We start from the raw sequence: 21,598 nt of genomic DNA, 5'->3' as shown, positions 1-21,598 counted from the left end.
ACGTCATTAATTAGGCCATGCAGATGCAAATCCCACGTGTATTTCGGTCATTAATAAGGTCGGTTAGTTATTTTCATATCACTCCAAACCATTAGTACGATTATAATTAATTAATCTAATTAATAGAATGACATGCAAAATGGGGTGGGTATACAAAATTTTGCATTACCCGCTCCAGCAGGGGCACATACAGACTTATGGCCCCCCCTTTTTTGTTAAGTTCACAGCAGGGGGAAAATGGATTGGAGGGAGGATGCCTGGGTCTTGGAGACAGACTGCAAGGTTGTGCAGGGTAACTATTACAAGGACACCGGCAGTTAGAGGAGTTACCACTATCTAATAAGTCACGGGTACATTCAGGCTGTACCACCAAAGTTACGGCGAGCAGCTGCTTTGTAAGAACTTTAATCAAAGTGTCAATTCTGGGACAACCGTTCATACTGCAGGAGAGGATAGAGATACATTGCAAGAGATTTAAAATCAGAAAGAGTAACACCAGCCGTGGTGCAGAGCACAACAGTGCATCTTTGAAACACTGATGTGTCAATAAAAGGTACATTTGAAAACTGAGAATGTAATTTGCTCTGAGTCAGGCTTTCTCGACATTCCTCTGGAATGGCTCCTTTAAGCATTTACATATATGTTGGTGGTTTTCGAAAGATAAAGCCTGAAGACGGATCTGACACAATATCGGTGTGCGCCAATAACTATTCTTAGGGGTTCATATCAAGAATTCATTTCGCTACGTGTTAACAAAACACCTCCTCCCACACTGCAGAAAGGAGTGGCCTACGTGACATACACCGACAATGTGGTTGGAAAATCATCACTGCCCTGCCAACCCAGCCCCCTGAAATGAATACATACAAGACGCCGCTGGGCTATTATGTAAGCGTCCTGGAAGATTCAATTTAAAGTGAGCGTCTGCCACCTTCTCCGAGCATGCTGTGACTGGTAAACAACCCGGAGCCTACCGGTGGAAATCCACGTCTGCGTGCTGTGCCGTGAATGGAGGAGCGCGAAGACAGCCTGTCTCACGGTGCAGCTGTGCGGGGATGTGGCATGGCTTCCGCAAGGGAAGAAGGGCGTGTTTAACTCAAGAAAGCAATGTTAGGCAAACGCGGCGCTTGTCTTTATGGGGCCATGTGTTTGAAACACATGGCCCCATAAAGATAAGAATCCTTTTGCGACGGGGGTAAGTTAGGTGAGCCCGTCCAAGTGGGACCGCTCAAAGAGACAAAAGAATACGTCAGAAAGAGCTCTTTCCCAAAAGCTGGCCACCGTTTAGCATAAACGGTGACGCCGGCCAATGGGAAAGAGGGGCGGGACTTAAAGCCCGATACTGAAGCTCCCTCTAAATCTTTAAATCTCGCCAGCGAGACTACGCATGTGCGCAACCTTACGCTATCCGAGACCTAAAAAAGGGTCAGCCATTTAGTATTCTGGTGAGCATCGCAGCGACGCAATGTTTATATTCTCCATGTGTTCTGCCCGCACTGACATTGCTATAAAGCGACTCAGCATTAATCTAATGCCCTAATTTGGAATAATTTTCTGGGGAATTCTGCCTACACTGACTTTTGGGAAAGTTGGTAAAATTACTTTTGCTCGAGCGGCTCTAATATTTATTTCTTTATTCTTAACAGGGAAGATCTTGGTTTCTGTTGACTACGGTTTTAATCCATGGGGTAAATTATTCATTTTAATTTTTTTTACTTCGGGACACTTCACTATAAAATGTTCATTATTTCAGGGAAGGGCTGTTTTTTTCTTCATCTCAGCCCTTTTGGTGCTGCGCTGTGGTGTGTGCTACGGTCAGATGTCAGTTTATTTATAATTAGTGCTGTGTGTTAGTTGACTTTTAGCCTTAAATCACTCTGGGTTATCACCCTGGTTTTGTTGTGGGAAGTGGATCTCTTGTTGTTGGTATGATTTATGTTACCACTGTGTTTCCTTCACTTCAGCTGTGTGATGGTTTTTAAGTGCGAAGATTCTTGGGTGAGCCCACTGTTGTTTTTGTAGGAGTGGGGTGATTTTTTTAATCACCCTTTTAAGTGTGGTGTTTGAGTTGACTGGGGAAGAGTCACTTGCGTTCACCACCTTTTTTGATGGTGGTTGACTTTTTTGAAACACCCACTGGCATTGGTCTTCATTCCACTCTTGTGTGGTTGCGGCATTGTTTTTGATTGTGTTTTTGTGCACTTGTGTTGGCATTCCTTCCACTCTTGTGTGGTTGCAGCATTGTTTCTCTATAGTGTATTTGTGCACTTGTGTTGGCGTTCCTTCCACTCTTGTGTGGTTGCGGCATTGTTTTACCTTGGTGTATTTGTATATTTTTATTTTGTTGTGGGGTGATTGTTACTGCACTGTTTTGGTTTGGTTCCCTGTCTGTTCATGTCCATTTCAGCCTGGCCAGCTGGTATGTTTGTGACATAAGGGGTTTAGTCGGTTATGTGTGGTGTAGTTGAAGGCGAGCTTGTTTGGCTTTTGTGGGATGGTAGATTAGTTTATTTTGTGTTGAAAGGGAGAGGATGTTATATGTGTAGTCGTTTTGCTTTCTTAAATACAGTTTTTATCTGGTCTAGTTTGCTGTTTTCTTAAATGTGAGTACATGGGTGGGCATTGTTCAATTTCCATCATTTTGTATCTTGTTAACATGCAAGCAATTTGTTACATTTTCCTGTGCTTTCTTTGCTTTTTGTTCTTTTCTTGCATGCCCATTGTACGGTTTTATATTTGATTTTTATCTTAACTTGTTTGCCCTCAGTCATCAACAGGCCTTTGCAATGAGTTGTCATGTTATTTCCATTCATGTGCATGTTACCTGTGTATACTTTTTCTTGAACCATTGCATTTTTTTGTTTACTGTGAAGAAGGAGGATGTGTTATACTTGCTGCTCAGCCAGTGTGAGTGTGCTGTGGAATGTTGAATGAGTGATGATGCAATGGAATGTTGGATGAGTGAGGTTGGCAGTTGGTGTATGGGCTGAGCAACAAGAAGGCTGCTTCTGGTGGGGGCTCACTGTAGTTCTACTTCTGAACTTACCAACATAATAAATACCACTTAAAAAGATATCTTGGAGTTGGATATACATTCATTCACAACAGTCACAAAGCAGATGGGCTCACACATCATTACAACACTGTGCTACCCCTGTGATACCCATGTTTTTCCCTGTATGTTCCCAGTATGTGCATGCACTGCCAACGACCTCAACAACTACCGCCCCATCACTAACCTACCTATTCTTGCGAAAATCACAGAAAGATGTGCGGCGAAACAACTCTCTCGCCATATACAGGACAATGATCTTCTTGACAATTTCCAGTCCGGCTTCATTCAAAACTGCAGCACTGAAACAGCCCTGCTGCAAGTGATTGTTGATGCGCTGCGGATACTCGATTTGGGAGAGTCTTGTCTTCTAATTCTCCTTGACCTTTCTGCAGCCTTTGACACTGTCAATCACAACACTCTCCTTAACACTCTTCAACAGAGAATGGGCATGGAAAGCACTGTGCTTAAACGGTTTGCCTCCTTCCTCTCTGATAGATCCCAAATGATCAAAATAGCGAACAGTCTTTCATCTACTTTGGCGGTCGGTCAAGGTGTTCCTCAAGTCTCTATACTTGCACCCACATTGTTCAATCTCTATTTAGAACCATTGGGAAATCTCCTTAGTAAATCCGGGATCCACTATCATCTCTATGCTGACGACACTCAAAACTACCTTAAGGTGGCCTCCACTCACGATCTCTCCATCCTAAGCTCTACTCTCGACTCCATTCAAAACTGGATGTTAACTCATCAGCTGATTCTGAATCCCTCCAAAACTGAATTCCTCCTCTTCTCCTCCTCACTTTCTCCTCCCCCGGTTCAATCATGGATGGACCAGATGAATCTACTTAACAATAAACCCATCATTGTCGACAGCGCAAAATCCCTTGGTGTCATACTCGACAAAAAACTCAATCTACTCTCCCACATCGATTCCATTGCAAAGTCTGCTCGATACCAACTGCGCCTTCTTTGGGGTATTCGTCGCTTCTTCCCGGAGCAAGACCTTAAAACCCTGGTCCAATCGCTGGTTCTCTCCAGATTGGACTACTGCAATTCTCTTCTTACTGGCCTCCCCAAATCCCACCTGTCCCCCCTTAAGTCTGTTCTCCATTCAGCAGCTCGTTTCATATATGGGGCCAAAAGAAGCGACCACATCACACCCATTTTATCCATCCTCCGTTGGCTTCCCATCAAGGCAAGATCTATCTACAAGACTGCCTGTCTCACCCTCGATTTTTAAAGGCCTCCAATTGCCTCTGCTTCAGCAGATGTAATTAGGAGAAAATACATTACCCCGATTTGGTTTTGAAATCTCCCACGTTCCTGTTCCAAACTGTTGACATTTATACCACGACACCACCGGCGTGGAACATCATGCAGTGATGCCAAGTGCCAAAGCAACATAAGCACACACAACACAAACAGAGAAATAGCAGCTACGCATTCTAACCTAACGAAATGGTTGGCTATGTTAGCTGATGTAACATAACCCATTGGACTGTCAAGTTTTGCTTCTTTCGCTATCCTTCACCAATTCTCTACACAGTGTGTGTGAGCCAGCGTGCAGCACTTCCCGTATGGGCGTGCTTTCAAAGGCACCGCCTGTTCGTCGGCCCCACCCTCATCCAATGGATAACCTGCGTGGTTCGAAATCGCATCCGGCGGCATCCAATGCCATCAGAGCGCTCCAAAGCATTCCACCATCCTCATTTCACCTCCTTCCAGAAGCCACGCCCCTATGTGTACTCGTTCGCCGCCCATTTGTGATTCTGACTTGTAAAGGGAACTTGTATAGCTAAATTTGCACTCCCTGTCCTGCTTTGATACAAGTTCATACACAAGACACGGATTACAGAAAAGCGGGTTGTACGGAAAATTTGGCACACTCAACTAAGTCTGCTTTCATCTCGGTGGTTTTCTTGCGTGTCAAACCTCGCTTTGGCGGTGAAAAAAAATAGGCGGAGCAAATACAGTTTGGCCCAATTGGTGTCTGAGAGAAGTTTGAAAAAGCCTCCTATCGGTGGGCGTACTCGCGCGCCTACCTCCCCCTTTGACTTGTGAAGTCGGCTCGGAGGGCTGCCGTTGGTCACGCGCGGAGTGGGCGTGCACTATGGGTGCACGGTCCGCGCTCTGGAGACTAGAGCTGCTGAGTCCTACCCGTGTGTGGACGCGGTTGTCCCTGCGAACGCTAGCCGCCACGGCCCTTAAGGTTCATTGAGCTCTACGTTTATTTACAGGTGGAGCCTACTCCAGTACGAGTGAATCCCATCATGAAATCAGGCGGTGAGTCTAGACAGCGCGTGTCCTTTAACTTACTATGTCCATGGCACTCTCACAAAGTTCCAACTTAAAAAAAAAAAGACCTTTATCCTTTTTACATATTTATTTCAATTGGCATTTTTTGTCCCTCTATACACGCCTACAAATGCTTGTTTTGTTTAAATTGGAACGTGTCAAAGCGTATGTCTAAAATTATTGTACACTAACGTGGACCACTGTCGTTTTAACAGAAGATACCGCTGTACTTACGTGGTCTACTGTAGTTTCAATATAAGATGTGGGCATCTGCAGCCCTGAGATGCTTTAGACCACCTGATCCTGAAGAGTTAGCTGTACTACATATATTTATATATATATATTGCATTTTCTCCACTGGTTCTGCAAAAGTGGCATGCGCATTAGTGCCGCAGACCTCTCCCTCTTTAGGATTTGTACTCGGGTCCTTAATCTTGATCTCTAGCTGTGTTACAGGCGCTTCTCTTGATCCATGCATATCTCTAACGTTCAACATTTCCTTATCGTATCCAGTGGTCCCCGCCGTACACAGCGGCTCCAAGTTAAATGGCTTGACGAAAAGCTTTCCAACTGAGCCCTGTTTTTCCACCCGTGAATATTGATCTATTGACATATCAACTGTAGGGGGTAGATGTCTCCAAGTGTATGTTCTATTGAAAAAACTGAACCCGCTGAACATCCCTTTTCTCCCACTACATTCTAAACACCATGTGCATCCATTGGTTTAAATCCCACCGGCTCTTCTGACTACTTCCTGTATGCCTGTAATGCAGTTTAAAGCGCTCAGCGGTCTTTCTCCCCCGCTCCAGATTGGTGCCACTGTCCGTTTGCAGCACGCTTTATTCCCAATCTACAAATGTTTCTGATACCTGGCGGGGATATTCACAGGCTCTTGAGTAAAGTTGCCCTTTGATTAAGTTACTTCAACACCCCCAGTCCCGTGAAACTTAAAAGCTGCATATTTTCGATGGATTTTACAGGCTTGATTTGTGGGATACATTATCGATTTGAAAGTAAACAGGCAGGTAACATGTAATGTCCCGCCCTGTGAGTCAAAATTTTGCATGATGTTCGGCATGCCCTTTACTCTAGAAAATATTGCCTTCAGCAGTTAGAGCCCCGCCTACCCCCGGATGGGTGTAAGTGGGTATTCAAAAGATAGTGGACCGTTGTATTGGTGTGTCTACCTCACCTTATCTTCAAACTGGTTAATATTTATTTCCATTTAACTTTTTATTAGACAGAAAAATATTCTTGTGTAGTGGTTTACTACCTAGCCTTATGCTACAATTTGATAACTCTCTTCCTGTCCCAAATTCATTTGACTAGTAATATCTACATATTACTACATCTCTTTGATCATTAACTCTTACCTGTTCACAACCAACTTTTTATTTTCGCTGGGTACATTTTTCGAAAGGTCATAATCCGATATATATATCGTATTATTTATAGAAACCCGAATGTGTAAATATGGATTTAAAATCATGTTATATGTTGGACTCGTGAACCTGACACCTGAACTTTGACAAGACAAGATTCGTCTTTTGGTAATGATACTGGTGTTGTGGTCATTCTCGGTTGGTTAGCTGTCATCTTCACTAAGCCAGATAAGTGTGTTTTTTTTAATGTGTGTATGATATATATTTATAAGTGTGTGTGTATATATAATATGAACTAAGTTTGGATTTTGGGGAGTGCATATTAATTCTTCTGAGCGTGTGTGGCTCATGGAGTAAGTGCTATTTTGAACATAGTGATATCTGAATATATGATGTGCACAAGCTGTTTTTGTCTGTGTTGTCTTGAGCGTGTGTGTTTTTGTGGTTAGTGCTGTTGTAAGCCAAATGGCATTCCTTGGTTAAAAACAAGAGTGGAGACTAACCTGTTTACTGATGTTTTATTTCTTCCAGGAGTGCTATGGGGCTACTTGATAGCCTGTTATACCCAAATCGGTGTTGTAGCATATTTTGTACTATAATATGCAAGGCAACTTGAGTTGTTTTCCATCATGATTATGGGTTTACCGCAATCCACAATTTGCTTCATCATTTGCAGATTTTAATAAAATTGTTTCTGGCACAAACTGATGAAGTTACTTAACACCATGGCTACAGGTTGTTGGCGCGTAGCGTCTTTTGCAAATGTTGACTACTCCAATTTCGGTTGCTTATTGCTGCGATTTGGTGTTAAACTGGTACTAATGAGCAAAAACCTTTTTACAGACCGTGTTACTATAGCTATCACAAAATGAGCTACTTTATTAGCCTTTTATTGCCACATTTTTTAGGCAACCATGGTGCATAGTTTGGGTTTTCTCTGCCACATAAGTCCAGTGGCCCTAATATTAGAGCAGTCAGAAGCTGTATGGCCATTCTTTGAAAGACCTAGTTTAGCATTTCAGAAAAAAGTATATAGAGATGTCATACTGGAGACATTTTCTCCTCTTTTTCTGGTCATTCCTGGTTGGTCACCGCAAAGTTATTCTTGCTCTATCCATAACCAGGGCAGCGGAGATTATGTGGTTTTGAGGATGTGTTTTTTGCACATAATAAACGATTTGCTGCATAATCCGTAATCTGCTTCTCAAACCGCTCCCATGTCTCATAATTCCAGTAGTTTTGGGCAAGACTGATTACGATATTATATGGGGCCAGTATCACTGTTTTCTTCTCAGATGGCTGTACTGGTGAAGGCAAGCAAATGATGGGGTTTGAATGCTGTAGTAGTAGTAAGACTTTATTAGATTTTTCGTGAAAATCACAAAAGCACACTTCTTAATACAGAAAATAGAAAGACCTCAAATTACCACCAAAACTAATCTTGGGTATATGTATAAAAATCTATAAGGAAACAGCTAATGAACTGACAGACTGAGGAAACGGTAAAAAAAACAGCATAAAACTGGCTAAAATAATCATCCTGGCACTCTGTGGGTTGAAGGATGAAGTCCACTTTACTCCTGAGGGGCTTTGGCGGCCAAGAAGCCCTCCTGTAAGTCCTACGCAGCAGAATTCCTGAGCTCTGGTCAGAGGCTCAGCCTCCTTTCTCCACCACTCTACAAACGCGACTACTACATTATAGTTATAAATTGGCATTTAAAAAACCTTAGAGATTAATTGAAACAAAACATAGGTTTCAGGGACGTAATGGTAATTAGCATTTTGAAAAGCCTAGAAATTCACTGAAAAAACCATAGGATTTAGGAATGTTATAGTTAGAAATTAGCATTTTAAAAAAAATAGAAATTCACTGAAAATAACATAGGTTTATGGGATGTTATTAGCTATAACTCGCGCCCTCGCAGTGCACTGCTGATGATGTCACATATTACATCACTCATGACATGACTCATGCAGACAACCACACACCAACTGACAGACTGATACAGATATTTACAGTTTAGTCACTAACCCATGCATTCGGTAAAACATGTTTAATCACTCACTTATAGTCAGTCACGCACCTACTAAATCATCTATTCAGACACTCGTACACTCACTCATACTTCAATACACCTTCGCATATATATAAACTGAAAAAAAACGTAGGTTTCAGGAACGTTATAGCTGGTTGGACATTTCACTCGTACAAAACCATAGAAATTCCGGCGTTTTATTTAGTTCAGCTAACTATAACTTGCGCTGCTGATGACGTCACATATTACATCATTCATGACGTGGTCAGTGACATCACTGATGACATCATCCAGTGACTTTGTGTTTCTGTTAAGTTTAACTTTGATATATATATATATATATATATATATATATATATATATATATATATATATATATAAAATATGTATGTGTATGCCAAGCTGTATTGAGGAATGAGTGGGTGTATACGTGTCTGTATGGAGGATTTAGTAGGTACGTGACTGACTGTAAAAGTGAGTGATTAAATGTGTCTTACTCAATGCATGGGTTAGTGACTAAACTGTAAAAGTCTGTATCAGTCTGTCTGTTGTGTAAGCTGCTGCATGGGTTGGTGAGTAGCTGCATGAGTATCTATATGGGCTATTTATTGCTTGCCTCAGTATTTGTATGGCTACCTGAGTGGGTGGGTGGGTGGGAGGTGTGTGACTGTGTATAGATGTGTGAGTGGTTGATTCACTGGGTGTATGGGTTCAAGAGTGCATGTGGAAACAGCTGTATGGGTGGGTGAATGTGTGTATGGGCGTGTTGGTGAGTGAATGCATGTCTGTGGTGCAAGTAACTACATATGTAAAAGGCAGTATATGTGAGTGATGGTGTATAAATAACTATTTGTGAGAGTGGCTGCATGGATGAGTATATTTGTATCAGTGATTCTATAAGAGAGTAGTTATGTGTTAGTATCTGTATGAATGTGAGGTTTTGTCTGTATAACTGTATAGGTGGGTAAATGGAAGTATGATTGATTCTTTGCATGACTGACTAAGTGTGTGAGTAACTCTGGATATGTGGCAGTGTGCGAGTGTCTGTATAGGTGTATGAGTGCATATGATTGTGTTGTATTGATGAGTGACTGCATGTATGAGTGACTATGCGTGAATGAGTGGATGTGTGTGTAGACCTAGGAATCAGTCAGTGCGTATTTAGTAACTGGTATTGATGTCTATTTTTTCGAAAATGGTAGTCTGTATTTTAGAGTGGGTGTATCAACGGTTATATTCATGTGTGAGGAGGTGCATCAGATTTTCACGTGGATGATGTCATTTGAGATGTCATCAGTGATGTCACTGACCATGTCATGAATGATGTGATATGTGACGTCATCAGCAGTGCATTGCGGGGGGCGCGAGTTATAGTTAGCTGAACTAACTATAACGCCGGAATTTCTATGGTTTTGTACAAGTGAAATGTCGAGCTAACTATAACGTTCCTGAAACCTATGGTTCTTTTCACTTAATTTCTATGGTTTTTTAAATGCTAATCTCTAACTATAACGTGCCTGAAATTTATGTTTTTTTTCAGTGAATTTCAAAGGTTTTTTAAATGAAAATTTGTAAGTCTAATGTACCTCAATCCTATGTTTTTATTTCTTTTAATTATATATATATATATATATATATATATATCTCCCACCAAAGTGCCCTCAAGCAGCGGGAGGTCACTCAACAGCGCTCTGCCACCTGGCTTAAGGATGCAGCCTGCCTTCGTGCTTCACTTCAATATTATTTTCGCCAACGCGTTTCAAGGTACTTGACCTCTTCTTCCTGGCTGCTGCAAACATTCATTTGAGGATCACACTGATCGTATTTCCGGTTAGTTTATTCAATTAATTTAAATCAAGCCCCCAGTGGGCGTATGCTCAGTGCAATCAATTTCAATGCCTTATGGGACACAAAGTCCCCAATGTGAGGATAAAAGTTTTCCTTCTGGTAAGTTCAAATGTTTGTTTGATGTTTAAAGCATTATTATTTCCTTTAGTAGGTTGTGACTCACCAAAGCAGGCTCAATCAGCATATGGAGCGCTGTGCCACTAATTCTTGAATAGTTCAAAACTACAACCTCAGCAAGCTGGATATTCATTTTCCCCCAGCTTGGCGATGGTGCTCCTCCCCACGGACAGGCCGCCGTGTAAATGTTTTCGACCAAAGTGCCCTCAAGCAGCGGGAGGTCACTCGACAGCGGGGGCTTGGTTTAAATTAATTGAATAAATTAACCGGAAAAACGATCAGTGTGAGCTTCAAATGAATGTTTGCAGCAGCCCAGGAAGAAGAGGTCAAGTACCTTGAAACGCGTTGGCGAAAATAATATTGAAGTGAAGCACCAAGGCAGCCTGCATCCTTAAGCCAGGTGTTAGAGCGCTGTCGAGTGACCTCCCGCTGCCAACACTTCTGGATTGAAGTGTTGACAGCTAATTAGAGCCAAGCTCGTGCTTGTGTAGTTGGGTCCTGCCCAGATACATAAAGATTTTTTTCCTTTAATATCTCAAACTACTGAACGGATTTAAACTATTTAAAAAAGTCGCTTTATGAACCAAGCACTACCTTTTTGCCAAATTTGGTGGAATTCCATTCAGCAGTTTCAGCTGTAACCTTGTCTAAAGTTTCCTATGGGAAATTGATTTTTTGACCTCTATTTTTTGAATCTCTCAGGAACTACTGAACGGATTTACACCATTAAAAAAAAAAGTTTTTCTGAACCAAGGGCTACCTTTTTGCCAAATTTGGTATAATTCCGTTCAGTAGTTCGGGCTGTAGTCGTGTCTAAAGTTTCCTATGGGAAATAACATGGAGAAAACGCGTTTTGGGACCCCCGCTAGGCATCACCCCAAAACTTTCAGAATAGGAGCTGCCCGGAGCAGGACCAACGTTTTGAAAATTTCACGAAGATTCGTCAACCGGCGCCAAAGTTATTGGGAAAAGAAAAAGCGCTTTTTGAATAGAAACTAGGTCCGAACTATAACTACCTACTAGCGACTGCCAGTAGGTAATCTATATATGTGTGTGTGTAAAACATTTAAACTTTACAGAAAGACAGTCACTGGATGATGTCATCAGGGATGACATTAGAGATGTCATCAGTAATGTCACTGACCAGGTCTTGAGTGGTGTAATATGTGACGTCATCAGCAGTGCATTGCTGGTGCGCGAGTTTATTAGCTCAACTAACTATAATGGCTGGTTTTGTATGAGTAAAGTGTCCAACTAAGTAGAACGTCCCTGAAACCTATGGTTTTTTCAGTGATATATATTCACTGAAAAAACAAAGGTTAAAGTAACGCTGTACCGTTTTAAACTCTAAAAACAACTTAAATTAACCAGTTATAGTTCTCAAGTAACTATAACTCGTGCCCCCTTCCCTGCACAGTTTTTTCATCAATAATTTAACTACGGATGTTGCAGTGATATTATCAATGATGTTGTGACTATGGCACAAGTTGTAGTGAACTTGGGGCCGAGTTATAAATAAGTACAAGTGAATTTGTAGGTTTTAAAAAAACGAAAAGTATTTAATTACCATATGTAAATCCAACCCCCGCCGCACATGGCTGTAGCCAGCCCCCTCCTTTAAAAATCGAAAACCTCACTGCGCAGGGCTTTGGTTGTGTACAGGTTTGGCTGTTGTCCTAAAAACGGCACCAGTGTTTGAAAGGAGAATGTCATCCCCTTTTCCCCCAAACCTCCACCTCCTAAGAATCGGACACTAGACATATGTGCTTTAATCTCTAGATGACTACAAAAACGGGCTCCGAAATAAAAAAAAAGCAACGCTTAAATGTTATACCTATTAAAAGCGTTCTCTATGCTAATATTTACGAAACATTATTATAATATAAAACGTGTTTTTGGGGGGGGGGGGGGGGGGGGGGGTTTGTTAGCTCCCATATGTAATTGTTAGCTTGACCCATAAATGTTTATGCTTTTTTAAATTTTAACATGCTCAACAATCCTTATATAAGATCAATATTATGGTAATTCGCAAAAAAATTAGTTCCGCTAACAAGCACTTCACAACATTCATATGCACCAGGCCATCTGTCTTATTATGCGTATTTAAACAATACAATATATTTTTCAATGCGAGTTGTTTGACACATGTTTACGAAAGTAATGAAAACCCCTTCTGCAATTTCTTGTTTCTGCGCAACACAGTGTTTGGTTGTAATTTTAGGAATAAGTGAATGAGTGGGGATGGCCATGGGGGTCACCGCACCTGATCAGTCAATGAAGACAATTTGATAAAAGGGTACCTAACTTTTATCCATGGTGAGGGTTATCGGTATCACTGTGTTAACCAGCATTTGGAAAACTTTGCGCACAGTACAATGTTTGTGACAGTCCTAGTACTGCGGTGCCCATCAGCCGTACAATTTTAGGCCACAGCTTTGTGACAATTCAGACAAGTTGGAGGGTTCAGTCTGTGTGTTTTACCTCACTGTACTTTTTCTCTTTCAGTGCTGCACTGTAGATGCTCAAAATGCTTTTCATTGCCATTGAAACGTCGTCTTCGGAAAAGACCACGATTGGTGACTTTGCTGAGCCTTCCTGAAGATGTACTTTTGTACATATTAAAATGTCTTCCTGCCGAGGATATCCTCTCTGTGAGAGCTGTAAGTAGTCACTTTGCTTTGAGTTATCTTTCTGTCACATTGGCAACTTTACAACTATGCGTTATGGTATAATAATTGTACTTGTTATAATTTTTAAATGTTGCACTCCTGGGTCAAAGTAGCTACTGCTCACTGTAGATTCTCCTCCAGCTCTCCAGTTAGCCTTTACTTTATTTGCATGTACATAATGCTTTGACTAATGAATTCTCAGGTGTTGATTATACCTGTATATGTATTCATTATGACTGTTGAGCACAAATGATGAGATGGATGTGGTGTGTATGTGGTTTGTTCTAGTTTTAATGATGAAATACTGAATATATCATTATCAATAAATAATTATTTTTTGTACTTTTCAATATAAATTTGTCTCCGTCTCTCCTTGTACTAGAATTGCATTGCTTTATTGTGATCTTATGAAGTTGCCCTAGGAATTTACGCTATGTATGGTGGTAATAAAGCCTGGGCTTCGGTCACTAATTTAAATGCTGTACGCTGGAACCTCCTTCTAGGTGAGACTTTGCCAAAAAGACCATATCATAAAAAAGACACATTAAAGTGGGCAAGCGGGGCTGCCTCATGGCGCCACTTATTTTTCCCTCTACAAAAATGACTTGTATCAAAAAATCAGGAAAGCGTCAGATGATCTGCCAATCAGAGGCTTCACGATCCCAGCCTTTTTTCACAGACGACTCAATTTTATTAGGGTCTATTCTTTATGTATTTTTACTGATTGGAGTGATATACTTTGTTTTTAGAGTGGATAGCATTATTAAGTTCCTACTTTTAAATTATTACTCGTCTAATTGTATGTGTGAGAGGCAGCTATGTTTTGTACGGTAGGTCGAATACTCTTTAATAAATTCCTTCCTAGTCTCCCACGATTGTCTTTCACAGTTCACCTGTTACATCACGTGATCCGAAAATGCATTTTTGATGTGCAGCTGTCAAAACATATTTCACATTGATCGGGTCGTGTTATTTTTGTTGTAGTGCCAGTTGGTAAGCAGCTACAGAAGCTGTAAAGGCTTCTTGATTTGCCAGTGCAATCAAAACATTTCCGGGAACCAAACACAGATTGAGTCAAGTGAATCCCCTGCCTTTATCCTGCTGCTCCCCTCCATCGCATATGCGCTTTTTTGTTGTTGTATGTGTTGTTGACCTCTCTGCTCACTCAGGTGGCTGCTTGGCCAATATCAGAGGTTATATGCGTGAACTATCATTGAAAAGATGTTGTACTCTTTAAACAAATAGTTGAGTCTCTTGAGAACAGGCGGAGCCACAGGGTAACTAGTTAATAATGGAAAAAAGAACAAACAAGGGTAAAACAATCTTTTTTTAATGCTTTTTTGCTTTTGAGGCTGCTGCTTTTCTTGGCACATGAATTAGCTGCGCTTCCTATTGCAGTGGAGCATATATTTTTAGGTCTCGCCCAGGCAGCACACACGCGCTGCCAAAGGAGGGCCTTTAACCATCGGTCTTCACTTTTCAAGCACTGCACTCGTGCTTGTGGCGGCATCCACCTTGCGGGAGCGATCAGCGGCACGCCACGTGTGCAGTGCTTGAAACGTGAAGCCTGCGCACGCACCACTCCCGGGCTTGTTAATCCGGTCCAAGAAGCGACACCATTGCAGCTTCCGAGATGTTCTTTTCCACACCCTTTTTAGGTCTCGAGCCTAGCGTTGCAGTGCACAGCACTGCTCGCGCGGCGAGAGACTTCTTGTAGGGGTTTGTAAACTGACCTAGGAATCGCACACGCTCGTGCATGTGCTTTTCCTTTTGGCCCACGCTATTGGCCTTTGCGTGCGTCTTTTTAACAAAGGCAGCACACCATTGGCCAAAGGCGGGCGCATTGCTCCGCCCATGGCCTATTGGTGTCTGTTACGCGCAGCAGCGTCATCTGGTTTTAATTATAAACATGTGTTTATAATTAGCGCGCGTTCGCTTTGCTGCCGTGCTCCTCTGTGGTGTGCGCGCACCCCTGGTTTCGATTCCGTGCTTGTTGTATACAGCACTTGGTATGATTTCTAGCACTCAACCAGCTACCTGATGTCTAATCGGAAGTAACTCACCGATTCGCTTAAGGTAAGAAGAGACCTGGGAAGAACTCGTTTCTTCACTTCCGTGATACCTCTTGAGCACCATTTTAATTTGGACATTTCAACAGTCCATTCTGAATTTTCTCATATCGGATGTTCTCTTTTTCACGCAAGCCACGCCATTGTTTATCTTATTCATACGCATTAGATTATTTTTTTTCTAATATCGTGCACATTTTAACACTTATTTTCATTAATCCGACACAACGTGTCCCAGCATGCATCTGCCTTCGTTCACCTTGTTTACTTTATCTTCGTTCATGATGTACCCCGAGCTCATTGTCTCACAAATGTGTCCCAAGCACCTCGCACTATGGACCGTTCTGCTGGGAACTCTGTCAGTGATTCTTGTGCTGACGCTCACTTATAACGCAATTATGGGTACGTTGACGAGTGTCTACTTCAGCAAATGACCGGTATGAACGGAAGGCTGTTGCTAGTTTATTTTTGGCAGCGCGCCATGCCGTATGGACACCAGAGGCATAGCTGCACTGCCAAGCATGTCTTTAGCTAATCTTCAGCCAGCCCTGGGTCCTAACCCCATTGTGTGTGAGACTGTGTATATGCGTTGTTTCAGGGTGTGTTCAATCTATTGTCTGCATCGGTTTGTGTGATTTGGTGTGTGTTTGTGTACGTTCGTCTGGGTGTCCCGTGCGTGTACATGTGTGGGGCAGCGTCTGTTTGTGAGTTTGTCTGGTGTGCTCTTTGTGTGCAGGTGTCAGTGCGCTTCTGTCTGCCTGTCTCTTTGTATATGTGTATAACTTCATATGTGGTTTTTTTGTGCCATTCCCTCGTCTCTCTCCCCCTCTTCCAGTTATCAAATGCTCAATGTTTTACAGCTGACAACAAAACTATGTGACAGTTCACTGTTTGGGGTAATATTGTAATTCAACAGGCCAAATATGCAACTTTTAAACTGCAGCACAACCTTCTTTAATTATTCTCTGCTCTAGCCATCTTTCCTTTAGTAACATGAAGTACACATTTTACAAAAAACCACACACGGCTGTTACTCTGCCCTAAAACTGCTGTCATTTTTAGGTCTCGGCTCGAAGGCTGCGCTTGCGCAGTCTCGATCTGAGATTTAATGACTTGGAGAAGAGGGGCTTGAACCCACCCCTCTTCTCCCCTGTTCTCCATTGGCTGGCCTCTTGAATGCTGGCCAGCCATTGGAGAAGAGGTCCGTCATTCCGATTAGGCCCCGTCCTTTTCGGATCGGGGGCGTGTTTTTTCAAGAAGTCTAATTATCTCCTCCAGCCAATGGCAAGAGGAGATAAAAGCAAAACACGCCCCCGAATCTGAAAACGCCACTGCGTTTCTCCGAGGCATTTCTGCTCTGCCTCGGAGAAAGGCAGTGGTGTGCCTTTTGCTCTGTCTTGTTTCTCATTGGGCGGGGGGGGGGGGGGAGTTTGAACTGTTGTCGAACTCCCCTTGTAGTGGTCAGACTTGCTGCCATGCACCGTATGGGTGCTGGTTTGGTTTCACAATTTACCAGGGCTGTTTTCCGTTCACAGCTGGCCCTGAAGAGGAGAGTAAACCTGAAATCCTCTCTAGGGCATGCGATCCGCCAGGAAGTGACGTTGGTAAACTTGTGCGCAGGCTCAGAAGGAGATAGTCGCTTTTAGTCATTCTTCATTGATGTCCGCTACCTGTGGTCTCCCTGTCCCCTCCGCGCAGATGGCTGTCATGGGAGCAAGAACCGGAGGGCGCGAGGTGGACCGAAAAGGAAGCCACCAGAACCCCCTAGACTTGGAGATGGCCGCGTTCCGGGACACGGGCAGCCCTGGCGTGGAGCGAGACGGCGGTAAGGACTGGACTGTGCACCGATCTCCACTCGCCAGCAGCAGATGGTGGTGTGGGCAGAGTAGAGACCCCCTTCTCATTCACCTCCCGAATGGCCCCCCCCCCCCCACTCTTATCCCTGGGTGCAACGAGTCCCGTTGCCCTGGAGCTGTTCTTGGACCCCTCATTCCCGGGGGTCGTTCTTTTATCATACCGTAGGGCCGTCGCCCCAGAAGAGGCACGGAAACATACCGCAATACTTGGGTGAAAATGGATGGGGACCATTTATCTACAAATGATACGGCCGGAGATGCAAGTGAGGAGCCGAGAGCCGGCTGGAGATGCAAGGGAGGAGCCGAGAGCCTCGCTGACACAAACCTCCTGCCCCATCCGTCCCTCCCCCTCTCCATCCGCTGTCTCCCCTGCTCTCTCACTTCTTCTCTTTTCCCTTCTGAACTTTCTCCCTAGTTCGTCTCTCACTGACTGCGGGCTCAACGCGTGGGATTCTTTGCCACCTCCACCCCCGCTGAGCCTGAACAAAAACATGTACTGTAACGTGACAGAGAGAGGATGTGGTCCATCAGCTAGATTGTCGACTTTGGTGCTGGAAACCAGGGTTCGAGCCTCGGGGTCGCGTCCACATCCTGTGATTCTGGGCAAATCACTTAATCTCCACGTGCCTGAATCTGTAATGTAAATACGGTGCTCATGTACAGCGCTCCAATACCTTCGGGTCGAGTTCGCACTATATAAAAGATGCAAACAAAAACATCAAGTAAGGTAACTGCTGCTCCTGTGACGCGCTCCAGTGCCTTGGGGTAGAGCTCGCGCTTAGAGAACTGCAAATTAGTCCCAATATTGAGTTTGTTTTAAAATAGTATTCCCTCGTACGGCGTAGGTATGGGTGTAGGAAGGTGGTGTAGGGGCGTGTGATCATCTTATGTGCGCCATGAAGGAAACTAGCGCTGTGGGAACGACACGCATACGCTTCAATGCGCTTCGTTCAGGGGCCAAATCTACATTTTATTAAATAAAACATGTGTTTTCCCTTTCAGCTAAGTCTTGGCGGTGGTCTCCGCGTGCAGGGCCCCCGTGCGCCCCTTCAGACCCTTTCTCAACTTTGAAACATTTTTCTGTACATTTAAATACATTCGGTTGGGCAAATCGCGACCAGATCTGTACAAACATTTCTCATCCAAAACATGCAAAACATTATCTAAAAAAACAAACTTTTTCAACATATTGAAATAGAAAAAAACGGTTGCTCAATGTTTGAGACTCTTAAAGGAGTCCAAAACACGTTTTTAATAGAACCTGACGGAGAGTGGTGGGCTTTAATTATTGCATATTTACTGTGTCATTTCATAACCGGACCAGTGCGTTCGGCCCAGCCCTGTGCTCATGTCTATCCCTGGGGTTTACAGGAATTCTAGCTCCTTATGGGGGGTCGGAGTGTTTATATTACTAAATATTAACTTTACAATTGCATACCAGAGCGTAAGGGTTCGATCCCGGCCCTTTGTGTATGTATTCTTGAGTGTGTTTACGGTGCTTTTTTTTTACCTAGCGTCTTATGCGATTGGTGATGGTATGTTACTGAATAATTACAAAATGCGCGGGATGCCAGATCCGTATGTGTGTCCGAGGTCCGCGATAACAAGGCACAACAAGCATTTACAATGCAACGGTCTCGGCATTGTTAAAGTTAGAGCTATTGTCATTGCTCATGACAATGCCGTTTCTTTAAATGTTTTAAAAACATAAACAAAAATAATGTCATGAGCAATGCCAATAGCTCTAACTTTACCAATGCCGAGACCATTGCATTGTAAATGCTTGTTTCCAAATAGCATTCACTACTTCTTTTATGGAAGAAACGTTGTTCACTTCTAATCGATCAGATCTGACTGCAGCATTTGTTTAATATTACCCAAGTTACCCAATCATGATGCTAAAGTCTGAATATTTGTCCTAATTATAGATTTTTTTGTGTCCATAGAAGGTGTGCGTATTTGTATTCTGGATTTTCACATTGCATGGTAAAGTTTCTTATTTTATCAGATCTGGTGAATATATCCGGGGTTAAAACTTTTACTGGGTCATTGTGGTGTGCACAAAACTTTAAGCGATAAGTGCATTTACTATGCATGTTTACCTAGTTTTACCAAGTTGGTCTGAGTAAGGCTTGTAGTACCAATGTCTGTAATATAAGAGACAACGTAATGGTATATAAATACAAAGATAAGCATCTATTTGATATGGTTCGGCCCACGTTACTTTCCGCTCCCCACCCCATATTACTTGTTACACAGCTGCAACTAACTCAATATTCTTCCTTTGTAATTCTCCAGTCCGCCTGCTGTTATGTTTTATTTTAGTGTAACTATTTGTTTTACCTTTGCCTACACTTCTCAATGCCAATAAAGTAATTTTATCAGGTTGCATTGAAGCAGTTAAAACCACTGGAAAAGGGGAACCCCTAAGTAAATGAAGGTAGAGCAGCAGGGGAAAATTCACAAGTAAATACAAAAATATCTGCTGTACCTATAGTTATTTTATAAATGCATCTAAGTCATTTTTTAAGACAGAAAAAACCACTCTATCTAGACCGTGTAGAGATTACAAAACACATTGAAATAGGGTATTAATCCATGTTTTAATTTTGACCTTAATTGAAAAAGACTTACTTAATGAATACGTAGAATTTATACATTACACCAACACTTCAACAAAACCAAGGACCTATTCGTCCTACAATACATTGGTACCCATGGACAATCTGTGATATAAAATTATTCACACATACTCATTCATACTAGGAAACATTCATACAATGTAACAAATGACACATACACCCTAAAAGCTAAAAGATGAACAAAATACAAGCCCAAAAGTGGTAGGCGAGTCTTCTTAAGTGTAAGGCATACACAGATGGATACAATAAAGAATGACATATGGTAAACAAGATGGAATAACAAGAAAATGTGTTCTTGTGGTATTGTAAGGTCTTAATAAATCTGTGTGATGAACAGTCCAGTTCAATACGCCTAAACTGAAAATCTGTGTGATTTACTTGTGAATTTTCCCCTGCTGTGTGAATAATTTTATATCCGATTGTCCATGGGTACCAATGTATTGTAGGACTAATAGGTCCTTGGTTTTGTTGAAGTGTTGGTGTAATGTATAAATTCTACGTATTCATTAAGTAAGTCTTTTTCAATTAAGGTCAAAATTAAAACATGGATTAATACCCTATTTCAATGTGTTTTGTAATCTCTACACGGTCTAGATAGAGTGGTTTTTTCTGTCTTAAAAAATGACTTAGATGCATTTATAAAATAACTATAGGTACAGCAGATACTTTTGTATTTGCATTGAAGCAGTTCACAACTCCATTCAATCGCACAAGGTTCACCTCTAATGCCAATGAATATCTAAAATATGTAATATACAGCACCAATAGCTCCAACTTTCACAAATGCGAGACCTATTGCATTGCAAATGCTTGTTTATTTTTAATCCTAGCCGAGCTTAGCAAGATGCTCCTTGTCGCGCACGGCTGATGGAGTCCTTTTTCATACAAGTTTACATAAGATAAGGCAGGCTTTCATCGCCATGTTCGCTGCATCCGCGTGCCGCTGAGCTATTGCCATGGCTACATTCCCCACTGTTTTCTCATGCCTCAGCCACCCTCTGATACAGGTTTTTGCTTCTTTTTTTATGGGAATTCTTCACAAAAGCTCAGTCTGGGATTTTGACACATGATGCATGCGTTTTCATTTCCTGTAAGAAAAGCGAAAGGTAACATGTGCAAAGCTTGCGCTTACTCACGCGTACACTCGCAAGTCAACAAGCGCACTGACACACTTATGGGTACACACACGCCGACAGACCCATAAATATATACTCTGGGACACATTTACACACTCGAAACTAATCTCTCAAAAATGCATGCGTGCACTGACCGTATCGCGCACACTGACCGTATCGCGCACACTGACCGTATCGCGCACACTGACCGTATCGCGCACACTGACCGTATCGCGCACACTGACCGTATCGCGCACACTGACCGTATCGCGCACACTGACCGTATCGCGCACACTGACCGTATCGCGCACACTGACCGTATCGCGCACACTGACCGTATCGCGCACACTGACCGTATCGCGCACACTGACCGTATCGCGCACACTGACCCCGTCGCGCACACTGACCGTATCGCGCACACTGACCCCGTCGCGCACACTGACCGTATCGCGCACACTGACCCCGTCGCGCACACTGACCCCGTCGCGCACACTGACCCCGTCGCGCACAC

At 42.7% G+C, this 21,598-nt stretch overlaps 1 protein-coding gene across 1 annotated transcript in view; it reads left to right on the top strand.

Moving 5' to 3' along the window:
• The first annotated feature begins 5,139 nt into the window (after positions 1 to 5,139).
• CCNF (cyclin F) overlaps positions 5,140 to 21,598 on the top strand; it is a 141,609-nt gene continuing 125,150 nt past the window's right edge. The window contains exons 1-2 of the mRNA XM_085632146.1: positions 5,140 to 5,341; positions 13,242 to 13,396. Coding sequence (XP_085488272.1) covers positions 5,329 to 5,341; positions 13,242 to 13,396 — 168 coding nt within the window. The 5' untranslated portion in view covers positions 5,140 to 5,328. The remainder of the gene's footprint in view (positions 5,342 to 13,241; positions 13,397 to 21,598) is intronic.

This window comes from Triturus cristatus, chromosome 10, assembly GCF_964204655.1.
Source record: "Triturus cristatus chromosome 10, aTriCri1.1, whole genome shotgun sequence".
Taxonomy (NCBI): Eukaryota; Metazoa; Chordata; class Amphibia; order Caudata; family Salamandridae; genus Triturus; species Triturus cristatus.
The sequence above is the reverse complement of the archived record's forward strand: the minus strand, read 5'-3'. Positions and strand labels throughout refer to the sequence as shown.